Source organism: Bubalus bubalis, chromosome 4, assembly GCF_019923935.1.
Source record: "Bubalus bubalis isolate 160015118507 breed Murrah chromosome 4, NDDB_SH_1, whole genome shotgun sequence".
In the NCBI taxonomy this organism is placed as follows: domain Eukaryota; kingdom Metazoa; phylum Chordata; class Mammalia; order Artiodactyla; family Bovidae; genus Bubalus; species Bubalus bubalis.
Window position 1 is genome coordinate 62,881,787 of NC_059160.1, and position 18,688 is coordinate 62,900,474.

General features: G+C 38.9%; 1 protein-coding gene across 1 annotated transcript in view; it reads right to left on the bottom strand.

Annotated features, from left to right (window-relative positions):
• Window positions 1-18,688, bottom strand: part of LOC102403097 (SAP domain containing ribonucleoprotein) — a 49,540-nt gene that overhangs the window by 17,651 nt on the left and 13,201 nt on the right. The window contains exons 5-9 of the mRNA XM_006075083.3: window positions 15,194-15,245; window positions 14,256-14,329; window positions 13,786-13,814; window positions 11,223-11,248; window positions 9,881-9,949 (exon numbers count right to left, since the gene is read on the bottom strand). Coding sequence (XP_006075145.1) covers window positions 9,881-9,949; window positions 11,223-11,248; window positions 13,786-13,814; window positions 14,256-14,329; window positions 15,194-15,245 — 250 coding nt within the window. The remainder of the gene's footprint in view (window positions 1-9,880; window positions 9,950-11,222; window positions 11,249-13,785; window positions 13,815-14,255; window positions 14,330-15,193; window positions 15,246-18,688) is intronic.

Sequence of the window (18,688 nt, forward strand, 5' to 3'; positions counted from 1 at the left end):
CAGTGGAAGCGTGGACTCCTAACTACTGGACCACCAGGGAATTCCCTAAAATTCTAAATCTATAGTGTGAACTTCCTTCTCTCCATATCCAACTGACTAACCTCTATATCAAAACCCACTGCTGAAAGGGAGAAACAGACATTCATTTATTTCAAATGGTGGAAGGAAATCGTGATAGAATCAAATAGGCCTCCCAGAAGAGCATGAATGGAGACAAGCCATAATGAAGTCTGTATGCTATAAGACACCGCTGTCCTCTTATAGTTGGAACTGACTCTTTGTCCCAACTTTCTCTTTGATATCTCAACACATTTCAGTGACAAGTTCCTCAAAAACAAGGCAGGTTCAATCTCTCTCTCATTCTGAAGTGGTTCATCCCCACCAACAGTGAGCAAAAATAAAGAATTACACAAACGATTCATGAAACTTATCACTGCAGCCACCCAAGATTCTTCCAGCTACCAGCTTCAGCAACAAGAAGACAGTCAGTAGAGGAATATTTGTTTTCAAGCTTTTTATATCCTAAAACTGTATAACACAGAATATTCACAGTAAAGAAAACTGGCAAAACCCACATATATGGAAAAAGTAGCCTTTAGGGTTTACAGGTCCCTTAAGATAACTCATGAGGATAGTTACCTATATGAAGAACTACAAGTAGTGAAAACTCAGCAGTATCTTAGTAGAAAAGAAAGGAAGATGTACTAATGTCAATATTTACTACTACTAATCAAGAATCAAGAAGCCATAACATGCCCCTCACACTGTCAGGAAGGGAGAAAAATGTAAACACACTCCAGTTTTCTGCTTAGTGCCTGGGCCAGATATTTTTGTTTATTTGCAGTACTTACCTAGTTGGATTTTCTGCAACTTCCTAAAGTATCAATTTTCACTTTTCCAAACTGTTAATGTTTGAAAACAAACAAAAACTACAATCCATTCAAATCAGCTACATCAGTTAATAACACATTTCTAAGCCCAGACCTAATGTACTATGACCATCATATATTAACTGAGCTGGCTTCCCATCTATTTCCCTTATCCATTCCTTTTAGAGATGAATTTCTTATATGCCAGGCCAAGTCCTTCACCAAGAGGACTGATCTAAACACTATTTCTCTTAGGAGGCTTGGAAAACTAACTGAAAGGAAAAAAAAAACACAACCAGTCAAGCACAAGACTGAAAACTTAGCTGGTGATCAATCAGAACCAACTAGGCAGAGGTTATTTATCTGGGTTTTGTTTTGTTTGAGGGGGTAGGAGGTTTCTCAGCCCAGAGTCACTGTGAGGCTTATAGGAGAAAAGGCATGCCATTCTATCCTCTAATAGTCCAAAGAGTTGGAAGGGACAATTTACAGCCTCTTGTGTAAAAAATGTCTATAAATGCGAGTGCCATTCTTTGCCCTGTCACTTCCCATTATCCTAAACCAATAGGATTCTATTCACTGAGACCTGAGCTAGAAACATGAATGGACAGGCCTTTCTTGAGCAGGGGGAAAGAGGGAAGATGACTGGAGGGGGGAGCCAGACTTCTTTAAGTTTCTGTGTATTGCCTAACATGTATACTGTTGTTGTTTAGTCACTAAGTCATGTCCACTCTTTGCGACCCCATGGACTGCCAGGCTCCTCTATCCATGGGATTTCCCAGGCAAGAATACTGGAGTGGGTGGTAACTTCCTTCTCCAAGGTTATTTTCCTGACCCAGTGATCAAACTCACATCTTCTGCATCTCAGATTCTTTACGTAACACTGAGCCACCTGGAAAGCATACAGTATACTTGTGGACTTGAAAGCTGAAATACGTGAGCTGTCAAGCAGAAATCAGCCTATAACTGATAGCAGATACTCAACATTCTCAAATTTATAATATGCTGGAGATGGTCAGATTGTGACAGTTAAAAAAAAAAAAATCTGTCACAAACACTATGCTCACTCCTCTCACAGATTCTATCATATCCACTGGTCTGCAGTGGAATCTACTGGAGAGAAAACAGGATGCAACAAGAACCTCAAGCTGGATCAAGGAAACACAAACTCTATGCGATGAGACAATAGGAGGTGGGTCTCTCATTGCCCCTTCTAGGAAACTAGGATGAAGAGGTGGTATTTCCACACCACCTACTAACCTCCATTATTTGTACCGTATCTGTGCCGAGAGATCTGTAAAACTTAAAAGACAGATGACCAAATTACAAAGGAAGAGGCGATACTGGAACCCAGGACTCCAGGATGAAGTAAACATAACTGTGCTAATCTGGTTGTTTCATAAATACAAATTTAATCATATCACTAACCTCTGGCCAACCAAATACTAGGTTGCAAATCATTTCTGGTGACAGCGAACTGTTAAACACAACACTTTGAACCAAACAACTGTTACAGAAAATGTAGCTGGTTGCAATTTTAGGATCTGGGTCCAGGACACTTAAGTCCTAGAAAAAAAGTTACTTGAAAAAAACAACACTTCCTCTTCTTGGACTTCCCTGGTAGTCCAGTGGTTAAGAATCTACCTGCCAATGCAGGGGACACAGGTTCAATCCCTGGTCCGGGAAAATTCCACATGCCATGGGGCAATAAAGCCCATGCACCACAACTACTATCTTTGCTAGTTCACCAGAACTACTACAGGTTCTCATCTGTGTTTTAGAGCCTGAGAGCCACAACTATTGAAGACCCCAAGATGAGAAGTCTGTGCACCACAACTAGAGAGGAGCCCCTGCTCGCCGTAACCAGAGAAAGGTCAAGCAGCAATGAAGACCCAGTGCGGCCACAAATAAATTAATTTAACCCTTCTTATTTCATTGCGTTTCCTCTAATTTCTCTCCTCCAACAAATTCACTCTGAAACTGCTTATATTCTACAAGTACTAAAAAATTCTGGGCAATGGAAACAGTGGTCCAAATAAGTGGTCTGATAAAGGATTTCTATGCTACTTTCAAGTATGAAAGCTGTGTGGGAGATATAAGCTAGACCTGAGTTGTCCAATGCACATGTGGCTATTTAGATTTAAAACAATTAAAAATTCAGTTACTAGTCACATTAACTACATTTCAGGTGATAACTACATGTGACTACTGACAAGTATAGAGGCATACCTTGATTTATCATGCTTTGATTTATTGTGCTTCACAGATAGCATACTTTTCACCAACTGAAGGTCTGCAGCAACCCTGTGTTAAGCAAGTCTACTGGAGCCATCTTTCCAACAGCATTCACTCACTTCATGTCTCTGTCACATTCTGGTAATTCTTACATTTCAAACCTTTCTATCGTTGTTATCATATTTGTTATAGCGATCTGTGATCAGAGATCTCTGATGTTACAGTAGTAACTGTTTTGGGGCACAACAAACCATGCCTATATAAGACAGTCACCTTAATAAATATATGTGCGCTGACTGCTCCACCCACAGGCCATGGCCATTTCCTTCTCCCTCCCTCTTCCTGGGCCTCCCTATATCCTGAGACACAGAAATATGGAAATTAGGCCAACTAATAACCCTACAATGGTGCCTAAGTGTTCCAGTGAAAGGAAGAATTGTACATCTCTCACTTTAAATCAAAAGTTAGAAAGACATGTCAAAAGCTGAGACAGACCAAAAGCTAGGCCACTTATACCAAACAGTTAGCCAAGATGTGAATGCAAAGGAAAAGTTCTTGAAGGAAATTAAAAGTGCTACTCCAATGAACATTAGAATAAAAAAGCAAAACAGCATTATTGCTAACATGAAAAAAAAATTCAAGTGGTCTGGCTAGAAGATCAAAAAGCCATCAGTTCAGTTCAGTTGTTCAGTCGTGTCCAACTCTGCAACCCCATGAATTGTAGCACGCCAGGCCTCCCTGTCCATCACCAACTCCCAGAGTTCACTCAAACTCATGTCCATCGAGTCGGTGATGCCATCCAGCCATCTCATCCTTTGTCGTCCCCTTCTCTTAAATCAAAGCCTAATCCAGAGCCAAGTGCTAACGCTCTTCAAGTCTATGAAGGCTGCTGAGACAGGTAAGAAAGCTGAAGAATTCTGAAGCTAGAGAGCTTGGTTCCTGAGCTTTAAGGAATGAGCCACATCCATAACATACAAGTACAAGGAGCAGCAAATGCTGATGTAGAAGCTGCAGCAAACTATCCATATATATATATATATAAAAAAAACAATTAATGAAAATGACTACATCAAATAGATTTTCTACGTAGATGAAACAGCCTTATATTGGAAGAAGATCCCATCTAGGACTTTCACTGCTAGAGAAGAGGTTAATGGCTTCAAAGTTTCAAAGGACAGGCTGACGCTCTTGTTAGGAGGCTGATGCAGCTGGTGAATTTACGTTAAAGCTAATGCTCATTTACCATTCTGAAAATCCTGGGGCTCTCTGCCTGTGTGCTGTGTATCGACCAACAAAGCCTGTATGACAGCACATCTGCTTACAACATAGCTTACTGAATAATTTAAGTCAACTGTTGAGACCTACTGTTCAGGAAAAAAGATTACTTTCGAAGTATTTCTACTCCTTGACAATGCACCTGGTCACCCAAGAGCTCTGACAGAGATGTAAAGTGAGATTAATGTTTCCACTCCCTCTCATACAACATCCATTCTGCAGCCTACAGATCAAGGAATAATTTCAACTTTCAAGCCTTATTTAAGAAATTCTTTTCATAAGGCCACATGTAGTGATTCCTTTGATGAATCTGGGCAAAGCAAACTGAAAAGCTTCTAGAAATGATTCACCATTCTAGATGACATCAAGAACATTTTGATTCATGGAAAGAGGTAAAAAAATCAACATAACAGGAGTTTGAAGAAAGTTGATTCCAACACTCATAGGTGACTTTGAGAAGTTCAAGACTTTAGTACAGGAAGTTAACTGCAGATGTGGTGGAAACAGCTAAAGAACCAGAATTAGAAGTGGAGCCTGAAGATGGGACTGAATTGCAGAAAATCGGTAAAACTTGAATGGATGAGGAGTTGCTTATGGATGAGCAAAGAAAGCAGTTTCTTGGGATTTCCCTGGTGGTTCAGTGGTTAAGAATCCGCCTGCCAATGCAGGGGACACAGCTCCAATTCCCTGTCCAAGAACTAAGATCCTATATACTTTGGGGCAACTAAGGTGTGCCACAACTACTGAGCCCACACTCTAGAACCAGTGCTCTGCAACAAAAGAAGCCACAAGAGAAGCTCGCACACCACAACCAGAAAAAGCTCTCAAGCAGCAACAAAGAGCCCAGGCGCCGCGATGAAGACCCAGGACAGCCAAAATAAACTTTTTAAAAAAAGAAAGAGATTTCTTGAGATGAAATATACTCCTGGTTAAAATGCTGTGAATACTGCTGAAACGACAACAAAAGATTTAAAATGTTACATAAACTTAGTTGATAAAGCAGCAGTTGGGTTTGAAAGCACTGACTCCAATTCTGAAGGAACTTATTCTGTAGGTAAGATACTAAACAGCACTGCACAGTACAGATAAACAATGTGGCAAACCTCATTGTTGTTTTAAGAAACTGCCTACCAAATATATTTGTCTATAACTCCACACACAATCACAGAAAACTAACAAATCTAATCACATGGACCACAGCCTTGTCTAACTCAATGAAACTATGAGCCATGACCGTGTAGGGCCATCCACGACGGACATGTCATGGTGGAGAGTTCTAACAAAATGTGGTCCACTGGAGAAGGGAATGGCAAACCACTTAAGTATTCCTGCCTTGAGAACCCCATGAACAGTATGAAAAAGCAAAAAGATAGGACACTGAAAGATGAACTCCCCAGGTCGGTAGGTGTCCAATAAAGATTGAAGGCGAGAAGAGAAGGGGACACAGAGGATGAGATGGTTGGATGGCATCACCAACTCAATGGACATGAGTTTGACTAAACTCTGGGAGTTGGTGATAGACAGGGAGGCCTGGCGTACTGCAGTCCATGGGGTCACAAATAGTCGGACACGACTGAGGGACTAAACTGAACTGACAACTCCACACAGCATATGATTTATATTTTATTATATAAATGTTAAACCACATGTAATATTTCCTTCATGATAGCACTTTTTTTAAGCAATAAAGTACTTTTCAATTTAGGTATGTACACTACTTATTTGTGACTCACTTTATTGCAATACTCACTGTACTGTGGTGGTCTGGAACTGAATTCACAATATTTCTGAGGTATGCCTGTATTAGATAACAGATTATTCAATAGAACAACACTGGGTAGAATATTTCCATCATCACAGAAAGTTCTATGGAACAGTGGTGCTCAGCAAAAAACAGCAAGGACATTTTCTCGGGCATTTTTCTGGTTTATGAGGCAAATTAGAGCAAACCATTGCTAATAGGGTAATTCTGAAAATCAGGATTTATGATCAATGCAAATGGAATCTATACTCAAAGACAGCATCTCAGAAAGTCACAAGTTTCCAAGAAAAGTGGTCCTCAGAAGAAACCATATATACTCTAGTATAGTGCTACTCAAAATGTAGTCTGCCTCCTAATGCTTGACCCCCCAGACTGTTACCAGCCTGCAATAAGTTCAGAAACCGTTTAAAAACTTCCAAAGTAATTTAACATGTCTTTGACATTTTTACTTTACAAAAGTACCTCTCTACAATGAATGGGAAAATTTTAAAAACTAGACTTTCACCACAGAACTTGCGAAGCACTACTCTAGAACAAAAGTGTGACAATGAATGTTAGAACAGAGCTCATACAGAGTTCTCCCAACTACATTATCTCATTTTAACTCCTTAGAATTTAAAATGGGAACTAAAATCTTATCAATGATCAACTGAAACACAGAGGTTAATTGACTCAAAGTGATAAAACCTGAACTGAAAACTAAGGAAGAAAACTACACTTTATATTGAGGGTCAAAGTGTCACTATGTTCAGTCAGTTCAGTTCAGTCGTTCAGTCATGTCCAGCTCTTTGCGACCCCATGAATCGCAGCACGCCAGGCCTCCCTGTCCTTCACCAAGTCCAGGAGTTCACTATGACTCATGTCCATCGAGTCAGTGATGCCATCCAGCCATCTCATCCTCTGCCATCCCCTTCTCCTCCTGCCCGCAATCCCTCCCAGCATCAGTCTTTTCCAATGAGTCAACTCTTCGCATGAAGTGGCCAAAGTACTGGAGTTTCAGCTTTAGCATCATTCCTTCCAAAGAAATCCCAGGGCTGATCTCCTTCAGAATGGACTGGTTGGATCTCCTTGCAGTCCAAGGGAAGGAGTCTTCGTCAGTCCAAGAAGAGTCTTCTCCAACACCACAGCACAATTCTTCGGTGCTCAGCCTTTTTCACAGTCCAACTCTCACATCCATACATGACCATAGGAAAAACCATAGCCTTGACTAGACGGACCTTTGTTGGCAAAGTAATGTCTCTGCTTTTGAATATGCTATCTAGGTTGGTCATAACTTTCCTTCCAAGGAGTAAGCGTCTTTTAATTTCATGGCTGCAGTCACCATCTGCAGTGATTTTGGAGCCCCAAAAAATAAAGTCTGACACTGTTTCCACTGTTTCTCCATCTATTTCCCATGAAGTGATGGGACCGGATGCCATGATCTTCGTTTTCTGAATGTTGAGCTTTAAGCCAACTTTCACACTCTCCACTTTCACTTTCATCAAGAGGCTTTTTAGTTCCTCTTCACTTTCTGCTATAAGGGTGGTGTCATCTGCATATCTGAGGTTATTGCTATTTCTCCTGGCAATCTTGATTCCAGCTTGTGCTTCTTCCAGCCCAGCGTCTCTCATGATGTACTCTGCATAGAAGTTAAATAAGCAGGGTGACAATATACAGCCTTGAAGTACTCCTTTTCCTATTTGGAACCAGTCTGTTGTTCCATGTCCAGTTCTAACCGTTGCTTCTATGTTAGGGAATTCCAATTATTTACTACAATTATTTATTCTACACAACACAGTGTTAGGTATTACTCCTAGTTTTATAGATGAGGAATAAAGAAGTTCAGTAATTTGCTCAAAATTAATAAATTTATCTTTTCATGTTTTACTCAGCATCCTGTGGAGGCTGAAAACAGGTCAAATATAGAGAAAGATTCCAGAGAAGGGAAAAGACTGATGTCCTTGTATAAGTTAGATGGACAGCACAGAGCAACACACAAATTCCTCTCAGGAATGGGTCTATATGAGCTAAGTAGTAGGAGATACAATGTCCAATTTTGTTAATTTTGATTGAACATCTAATGTATGGCTGTTAGCATAACTGATGCCATCTTGGATCCATTCAGCTCCTCCTGTCCTTCCACTGACCCTACCTAGAGCTGTACTGTTTAGTAAATCTCTTCTCTGTCATCAAGGACTTTGTAGTTAATATTGTTTAATGATCATGAGGTCTAGGTGGCCTTTGTGTTATTTAGTCTCTGAAACAATGAAGGCCTTCAATGATGTATTCTCGGCATCCATGAGACTAGTTACCCATTTATAACCTTGACTTGGAAATATACTTCCTGTTTCCAAGCATGTACCCTCAAACCCTGGGTTAATTAAATACAAAAAAAGCCCCTATGGCCCCTCCACAGTGTAGAGTACAGCTGCCAATACTTTGAGGTAGCAAAATGCAACCTTATCCTACCTGCTACCTGATCTTACCTGTAAGTAAGTTACCCTATAATAAACTAATCCACCTATTATATGCAGCTGCTTCATTTTTCAGTATCATGATACCATCTCAGTTCAGTGGGTACCTTTTGTACCTGCCTTCCAACACACAAACTAATACAATTCCCTAGAGGAGTGCAGTTATTGCCGAGATTCTCAGATACTGAGGCCTCATATACAAAAGGAGACAAGATGAAAATCAGGGCCAGATACAAGGCACCCTTTCCCCTGACCATCTAACAAAACACAAATGACTTTTGGTTTATAATAACTCTTCCCAATTAAGCTATATGTGGTTTAAGAATTATATATTCTGCCTCCCTCTTAACTCCCTTATTTCAGTCCACATAAACCACCAAATACTCCTACTGAATACCTATGGTCTCAGAATCAAGTTGGGCAAAAAGACATGATGTTGTATTTCTGGTAAACATAAAAAATATAACCCAAAGGGAAGGAAGATGAAGCACAGTTGTGTTCAAGGTTATGAGTCCCATAGGGACACAACTTTTATATGCTCAGCTTTTTTTCTGAGCAAAAGTATAACTACTGTCAGATCATTTTTTTCCAACAGATTTCTAGAGAGCTAAATACTTCCATACTTGAGTGGAAAATGTTTTTTTTCCAATGATGGTTTTTCTGATTTAAAATAATCTTCCCTTAATCCAACTATCACCTCAACAACCAAGAAATATGCTCTCATTCTCACAGAACAAAGATTAAGAGACTACTTGCTCTAGCATTTTCTCTAATGTGCCTAGCAAAACTCCAAACACAACAATGTCCTGTAGAATTGATCACTCCACAGGGCATGGTGTCAACAAAGTCATCTTGCTTAAACTAAACAGTGTCAGTTAGCAGAAGGGTAGAAAGAATAAAGTAACTTTCTCAGTGTTTTTCTATAGAACCTCCAAATTTTATTTTCAGGTATCTTTGCCTAATGACAAGACTGTCTTCCCTGATTATTTAATTTCTAATATACCTATATCAGAAGTTAAAGCAGATGTAACATCACTGAATCCAACATCTTAACTAAGGAAAATATAGACCTTGTTCTAACAGCCAGTGTGGAAGTTATGCAAACAACATCTAGAAAAAAACAATTAACTCTGCGAAACAATTCCCATAATGTAATCAATAGTGAGAGGAGGTGATAGTCAAAGGACTGCATTAAATGAAGTGCTGAGTAGCCAGTTCTATTCTTAGGACAGTCATTTCCAAACTATGCAGCCCCAAGCTGCTCTAATGTTGCAAAAATAGTACCTTACCTTTCTGGAGATTGAAGAGACATTCAAACCAAACCTTTGAGCTCTTTCTTTTAGCTTATCCAGGTTAACCTATAAAAACATAAGGGAAAAAACATATTAAAAAAAATCAAAACAGAAAACACAGAGGTACAAACTATGATCCAAAGCTAAGAGTTCAAATAAGCCTATACAACATCAAAGATACCCTATGTGCCAAATTAGGAAACTAAGCAGCACTCATTCATGCCACTAATTATTAAAAGACCTCTCCTGGAATGCAGTGAGAGATTTAGCCCTGCCTCCTTCATTCATCAAAGGTGGCAAAAGCCTAAGGAGGGTTTAAGATCAAAGTAAGCCAAACACTGCTTGAAAAAGCAAACAAATGTCTAAATCATCACCTCTAAACAAGTCCATCATTCACAGTTCAAACCTGTTAATTTCTATACCAAGCCTTTGCAGGTAAGTCTTAACTCGATCTCCTAGCAAACAGAAACGATCACTGAAGCTCTCCATTCTTCAGAAGACAAACGCACTACCAGTACCCAACTCAATTTTCTTACTTCTTTTTTCTTGGAAGCCTTGATATATAAGATGATATAAGGATATCTGGGACACTTCCTGTACTACTACCACTGCTAATAACTACTACTACTACTAAAACATTTCACCTTCACTTTAATTATTGAACTGTAACTCCAAGAGCAAGATTTCATAAAGTGAAACATATTTCACAGCATCTGCTTGCATTTTCTAAGCATGCTGACAAGTCATAATAGTCCAGAAGACATACTATCCTAGTCTGTACTCTCTGGTATTTAACAGGTAGTGTTGAAAATGACCAGTATCTACAGAGAGAACTCATTAAAGTTGCTTTCACAGATTCTCCTGTGGTAATTAAGAGTTAGACATTATCCAAAAGCCACTGCTGCTACTGCTGCTGCTAAGTCGCTTCAGTCGTGTCCGACTCTGTGCGACCCCATAGACGGCAGCCCACCAGGCTCCCCCATCCCTGGGATTCTCCAAGCAAGAACACTGGAGTGGGTTGCCAGTGAGGTCTAAAACTCTAGTACCATAGAAGTTATACGGATTATCTTCTAGCTAACAAAATCTATTCATTTTTTCCTAAGAGGGTAGTAGGAAGGAAGATGTTTATGACTCTGAAGATGCAAAAATTTTCCTGACCTCTCAGTACCTCAAACAATTCATTCTATTCAGAACATAAAACACTGTACTGAAAACAAGTCACCAAATTCATATGATCTGTTTCCCCTATCTGGAGAGAAGGAGGAAATCCCTAACTTAAAACTAACTATATAGAGTTAAGGTTAAAAGAAAAAAAAAAAAAAAAAAAACGATTTCTTACCATAGGCTTGGTGTCAGACGACAGGCCTAAAGAAAGAAAGAAAAAAAGCTTTATTTTATATTCTTAGAAGTCATAAAGAAAAGCTGAGAGTCTTGAAATGAAGTTAGATAGGATAAAAATCATATATATGAAAAATGTCTTTTATCTAATAAAGTTAAAGAAAAGGCAGAGATGACATCTAGAGATCATATCTGCATTCACTGCCGCTGGGAACATAAAATAGTATAGCCAATTTGGAGAAGTCTGGCGGTTCTTCGAAGAGTTAAACATAGAACTTACCATATGACCTAGCAATTTTACTTATACATATATACCCCTAGAGAAATGAAAATACATAACCACATAAAAACTTGTATATGAAAGTTCACAGCAGCATTACCCATAGTAGCCAAAAAGTGAAATCCCAACCGTACAATCAACTGAGGGGCAGATAAAACACAGTACACATCAGTACAATGTAATATTACCCAACAGTAAAAAGAAATCCTAAAATAGGGATAAACCTGGAATACATTATGTGAGGTCAAAGAAGCCAGTCACTCATAGACCATGAATTGTATGATGCTATTTATATGAAGGCAAACTAACATATATAGAAAAAACTTAGTGGTTGCTTGTGAGGACAGATAAAGCAGATGAGAAAAGCTAATGGGTATGGCGTTTCTTTTGGGGGTGATGAGACTATGATGATAGCTGCACAACCACCTGAATATATTTTAAAAACACTGGATTACATACTTTAAGAGGATGAGTTGGATGATATATGAGTTATATCTCAATAAAGCTGTTTAAAGAGAAAGACATATCTAGACAAAGGTGCAGAGCTACTATTATAGACATTTAAAATTATGGCTACTTAAAGCCAATGTTCTGTCCTGAAATTATCACTTAGAAGCAAGCAGCATATTAGCCTCTAAGGCTCAACCCTATTCTAGTCAATAATTATTTACATAAAACTTTTCAGAATTTTAGTTTAAGCAATCTCAATACTGCAACTGGCTCCCTAACTTTCCACTGTAAATTTCAGATATAAACTGTTTTGTTTTGTTTTTTAATTTTTAAATTCATTCATTCATTCATCTTGGCTGCACTGGGTCTTTGTTGCTGCACGTGGGCTTTCTCTAGCTGCAGTGAGTGAGCAGGTCTACTCCTCATTGAGGTACACAGGCTTCTCCTTGTGGTGGCTTCTCTTGTGGAGCATGGGCTCCAGGGAGCACAGGCTCGGTAGTTGTGGCAGATGGGCTTTAGTTGCGTACGGAATCTTTCTGGTCCAGGGATGGAACCTGTGTCCCCTGTGCTGGCAAGGGGATTCTTAACCACTGGACCACCAGGGAAGTCCTGGACTCGATTTTTACCATTACCTATGTACTAGGAACTATTTACACATTTTTATGTTCACTTATAAAACAATATTCCTTTTATTTTATTGGTCAACTTTCCTTTTCAGGCTAAGCATTAATTTTACCTTTAGTCTTTCTTCAAATAACACCCCTAAATATATCAACGTCTGCTATTCCATTACCAACCCTATGATCTCTCTCCTGATATAATGAAATGTCAGAAAATATTTTGTTTTTAAAGCATGTAGCCATAGTGATCAGAATTTTGCTGGTCTTTTAAAAGTCATAGTGAAATTCTACAAGATCTTTGGAGGACATTTTCTTCACAGACTTGAAACTTTTAACAGGCCACTAGGAAGTCTGTATTTTATCTGGCAAGTACATTTAAAGTCTCTCAGAACAAGTACTATGTTGTTTTTAAAAAGAATAACATTTTTCCCTTAATTTATTACAGATACATGTTCACTGTAAAAAATTTAAAAACTTAAGCAAAAAGAAGTCATTCTAAATTCTGCCAACCAGAGACAATGAATGTTATCAACTTATTACATATCCCTCTAATCTTTTTTCCTACCCATATATGTATTTGTATTGGGAAATGGCAACATACTACAAGTATTTTATAACTTGCTTTTCCCACTTTCCTGGCAAATGGGACAGATACAACTTTAAACAGTATTATTTTAAACATCTTTATGGTCTTCTAACTGTACTATGGTACACATTTACTTAACCAGTTCTCTATTGTATATTACATTGTTTCCAGTTATTGATCACTATAAATAATACAGTGATATAATAATCCTTGTGGCTAAATCTTTAAGCATAACCAAGATTATTTCCTCGTAAATTCTTAAAAGGTAAAAGATACTTTTTCTTCTTGCCACTCACACTAGGTAATATAACACTGGACAGGTACATAATAATTATATGCTGATTTGAGACACCAGAATAAAGCTGGTACTAGAATCTTCTCTGAACATATCCAAGAAAAGGAAAACAAATGTTGGCACTGCTTCCTATTCTCTCAAACTTTAGTACCTTCTCTAAATTGCCCGGAAAGGCTTGAAAATGGCTTTACCTAAACCAAAAAGGTGAATAATAATAACCTCTTAAAGGCTGCCAGAGCTAATAAGTTTACCTTAATTTGGAGAAATAAAATCTGTTGTGCCGAAAAAGTAAAAATATAAAGATAACTTTTTCAGAAGTCTCTATATTCTTACCTTTTGATGGAACTGGAGAAATCCCAAATCTGTAGAAAGAAAAACAAGCTAAATTTTAGGAAGCTGTTCACACTCCTGGTTTGTATCCGTGTCAAGTGTACATATGGCACTTCTTGCTTGTGATCTCAAGCCTTGCAATCATTAGCTAATTCTAACAACTCCATGAAAGAGGTTCAGTTGACTCTCTTTCTCACCAAGAGTCCAAAGAATAAACTAAAATGTAGCCTTATCAGAATTGGGAGTAACACTCAGTTCCTGTGTTTTTCCTATTACAAAAACCCTGCTTGTTAATAAAACCCAATCTACAGCTACTACATCCAGTCAGCAGACATGTTCTGAACAGAGCCAAGAGAGCCTTTATTTTCAGCAAGGCCTCTATTCTACTTAAAATAAACTATATTTAAAACCTACCACACCCTCTCACCTTAATATTATCACTATCTCAGATCTAAATAGCTGGGAACACTCACCTAGCTGCCCGGGCAGCTTTCTTACTCTCCAAACTGACAGGTACATTGAATCGTTCAGCTCTCTTCTGCATCCTCTAAGTGATAACAGACAAAAGAGAGGGCAGAGAAAAATTCAATTCTTGATTTCGTTCTTTTAAGAGAAAAGTCATTTAGAGATGTGTATCTTTAGAACATCAGGAGTAATTTCTTAAGATCTAAACTGAGTTATACTGACAATCATAGAGGATATCAGGTTGTATCCATCCCAGGGCTTAACTCAACAACCCTTTCCAGAAAGCAAACACAAAAAGACTATTATTACATTCATGTCCTCAAAAACAAAAGGGAAGGAATAAAATAAAACCCACATTCTACATCAAGCCAAGAAGACAAAAGCTGTGTTTAGCTGACCTTTGAAAATGGATCAAAGGAACAGCTTGGTTCCAACACTAGTTGTGTACTCTTTCAGTTAGAAATGAGATACCAAAAAAAAAAAAAAAAAAAGATATGAAGCAGCATTGTCCTATACCATTTCTACTTTAAACATACAAAAAAGCCCACAGATCTTGACTGGAACCTAATTTCAGAGATTCTGAGACAGAATCCAGAGAAATTTCTATCTCATCAGCTAACTAGTAGTAACTGGTGAGTGACATCTTCCCTTTTAACTTTTCATCTTTTTCAAGGTATGATCCTCTCAAACTCTAATCCCAGTTTATAAACATCTTAAAAAGAGTTACCACTAAGACCAGAACACTATACAAAAGATTAGGGCTTCAAAGGCAACTATGCCAGTCCAAATATATTCCCAAGTATAGCTGGCGTAAAAATGTATCACTACCTCAATCTGTCGATACTGATTTTCTGCCTATGAGTAAATATTTTAAAGTGATGACACAGATAGAATAAAGGGTAAGAAAAAGATATATATAGACTGCTCTTCTGAAACAATGACCTACCTCAGTCTGTGGTATTTCAGATGTAATTTTTACCACTTTTTTCTCTGCTGCCCTGGAAAAGAGATTTTTAAAATCAAAAAAACTGATAGTCTAAACCGAAACGTTAGAATTGTCTAAGAATTCACCTGAATCATGTTCTCTGTCCCTATCTCTCTGCCACCCTTCATACCAAAAAAGCATGAAGCCCATCAGATTTTTCAGTTCCTTGAATTGTCATCTATTCATAAAAAAGTTCAAATAACAGACTAAGTTACTTTACTATAAGAAAGCAACCAGAAAATAACTGTGGTTAAACACACTGAGCTGAGGGAAATGTTTAAAGGACACTGGAAATCATTTCATTTACTTTTAGGAACTTTAAATGTACTTCTGGACTAATGACTATTTCTCCAACCCTTATTTAAATACCAGCTCTCAATTTTCATCACAATTAATGAGTGCTCTACAAGGTCTGGTTTCCTTCTTTTACAAATCCCTTATATCTCCCATGGGACTGCAGCTCCAGCTGGAAGAATCAAAGTGGGACAAATAAAAATGCCAAAGGGAGAGGGAAGAAAAAAAGGCTAAGGGAAGTTTGAATTAGGAAAACATGCTAAGTTACTAGTCAAAAGGTTTAAGAGAAAACAAAAGCGGAGGGACCAGAGGGGCGGGAGACAAAGTTCGGAAGTACCCAGGATAAATGGAAGGGCATTAACCCTCCACCAAACAACTCTCATAAAACTGTGGGTCATAACCAGTCTCATTAAGGTCCCTCGTTTAGAGACATGGGCGGCTTTTGTTCCAATATGCCGGACACTTTTCCCATTTGATGCCCTGAAAGGTAGTAATGGTTTAATGGCATTTTCAGAGGAAGCAATTCTGGAACAGGAACTTACTCTCTGCTCCATCCTTTTGTTGGAGGTCCCTGGACTGACAGATAAGCAATGGGAGCCCCCTGCTGACCATAACTAAGTCCTGCAATATTTAATTGCCCTGGTTTCAGCAGAGGGGTGAGGGGGGGTGGGGGGGGAGGGGGAAGGGGGGGAGGGGGGGAGCAGGAAAAAAAAAATCAAACTAGAAACAGAGGTTATCTTTTTGGAGAATATCAAGGGAAGACAAAGTGAGGAGATCTCCTTTTGAATGTTTAAAGGATTTTTTAAAAAGAAATTTCTGATTTTTTTCCATTTCCTAATCATCTTTCCTTCCCCAACCCTCTCATTTTCTTCAGGCAGAAAGGGACATGGAAGTTTAATGTTTTACTTGAAGTCCAATGCCATTAAAATAGCAGTCCTCTTCACCAAACCTCAGGCTAATGACTTCCTCCAAATTCCCATCAGTACACCTCAAGGCAAAAAGGGAACCTGAGAGGACACTTCCTTCAGATCTGTTCCAATTCCCTAAGGCACAATTAAGCTCAAGCAATAAATACACATCATACTCTGAGACTCATGTGAAATCTCATCTCTTCACTAAGTTTCTCTCCTATTCACAGTCATACACAAAACATTCTCCAAACTACAGGGACCCCGAATCTTCTGTACATACTTTAGTCTAACCACTACTATCCTTCTAACAAGCAAAAACACAACCTCTCTCACATAGTCAATTTCCTTGTTCAGAAATTCACTGATAAAATTAAAGCCCTCTAAACAAGAGAATTATATATTTTACATATTATAAATATAACTAAAAATTCTCAAACTTCACTGTTTTTAACCCACACTGGCTAATTATATCACCGTATTTACTTCCCCTTCCTTCTTGCCCTCAGTTCAGTCACTCAGTTGTGTCCAACTCTTTGCGACCTCATGAACTGCAGCACGCCAGGCTTCCCTGTCCATTATCAACTCCCAGAGCTTGCTCAAACTCATGTCCATCGAGGCAGTGATGCCCTTCAACCATCTCATCCTTTGTCATCCCCTTCTCCTCCTGCTTTAAATCTTTCCCAGCACTAGGGTCTTTTCCAAAGAATCAGTTCTTCACATCAGGTGGCCAAAGTATTGGAGCTTCAGCTTCACCATCAGTCCTTCCGATTCAGGACTGATTTTCTTCAGGATTGACTGGTTTGATCTTCCTGCAGTCCAAGGGACCCTCAAGACTCTTCTCCAACACCACAGTTCAAAAGCATCAATTGTTCACTCAGTTTTCTTTACAGTCCAACTCTCACATCTACACGACTACCGGAAAAACCATAGCTTTGACTAGACAGATCTTTGTCAGCAATGTCTCTTCTTTTCAATATGCTGCAAAGTCTGTCACTGTTTCCACTGTTTCCCCATCTACTTGCCATGAGGTGATGGGACCAGATGCCATATCTTCATTTTTTTGAATATTGAGTTTTAAGCCAGTTTTTTCACCCTCCTCTTTCAGTTTCATCAAGAAGCTCTTTGGTTCCTCTTCACTCTCTACCGTAAGGGGAGTGTCATCTGCATATCTGAGGTTATTGACATTTCTCCTGGCAATCTTGATTCCAACTTGTGCTTCATCCAGCCCAGCATGTCACATGATGTACTCTGCATATAAGTTAAATAAATAAGCAGGGTGACAAAATACAGCCTTGTTGTACTCCTTTCCCAATTTGGAACAGTCCATTGTTCCATGTCCAGTTCTAACTGTTGCTTCTTGACCTGCATACAGATTTCTCAGGAGGCAGGGAAGGTGGTCTGGTATTTCCATCTCTTAAAGAATTTCCACAGTTTGTTGTGATCCACACAGTCCAAGACTTTGGCATAGTCAATAAAACAGATGTTTTTCTGGAACTCTCTTCCTTTTTCCATGATCCAGCGGATGTTGGCAATTTGATCTCTGCCTTTTCTAAATCCAGCTTAAACACATGGAAGTTCTCGGTTCACTGTTGAAGCCTCGCTTGGATAATTTTTCATTATTCTGCTAGTGTGTGAGATGAATGCAATTGGGCAATCATTTGAACATTCTTCAGCATTTCCTTTCTTTGGGACTGGAATGAAAACTGACCTTTTCCAGTCCTGTGGCCACTGCTGAGTTTTCCAAATTTGCTGGCATATTGAGTAGCATCATCTTTTAGGATTTGAAATAGCTCAACTGGAATTCCATCACCTCCACTAGTTTTGTTCATAGTGATGCTTCCTAAGGACCACTTGACTTTGCATTCTAGGATGTCTGGCTCTCAGTGGGTGATCATACCATCGTGGTTATCTGGGTCATTGAGATCTTTTCTGTATAGTTCTGTGTATTCTTGCCACCTCTTCTTAGTATCTTCTGCTTCTGTTAGGTCCATACCATTTCTGTCCTTTATTGTGCCCATCTTCGCATGAAATGTTCCCTTGGTATCTCTAATTTTCTTGAAGACATCTCCAGTCTTTCCCATTCTACTGTTTTCCTCTATTTCTTGGCACTGATCATTGATCCTTCTTGCCATGTAAGTTCCCAAAACCTTTCTATCTTAAAGCTATCCCAGGACTCCCCCGGTGGTCCAGTGGCCAATGCAGGGAACCTGGGTCAGGGAACTAGATCCCACAAGACACAACTAAGAGTCTG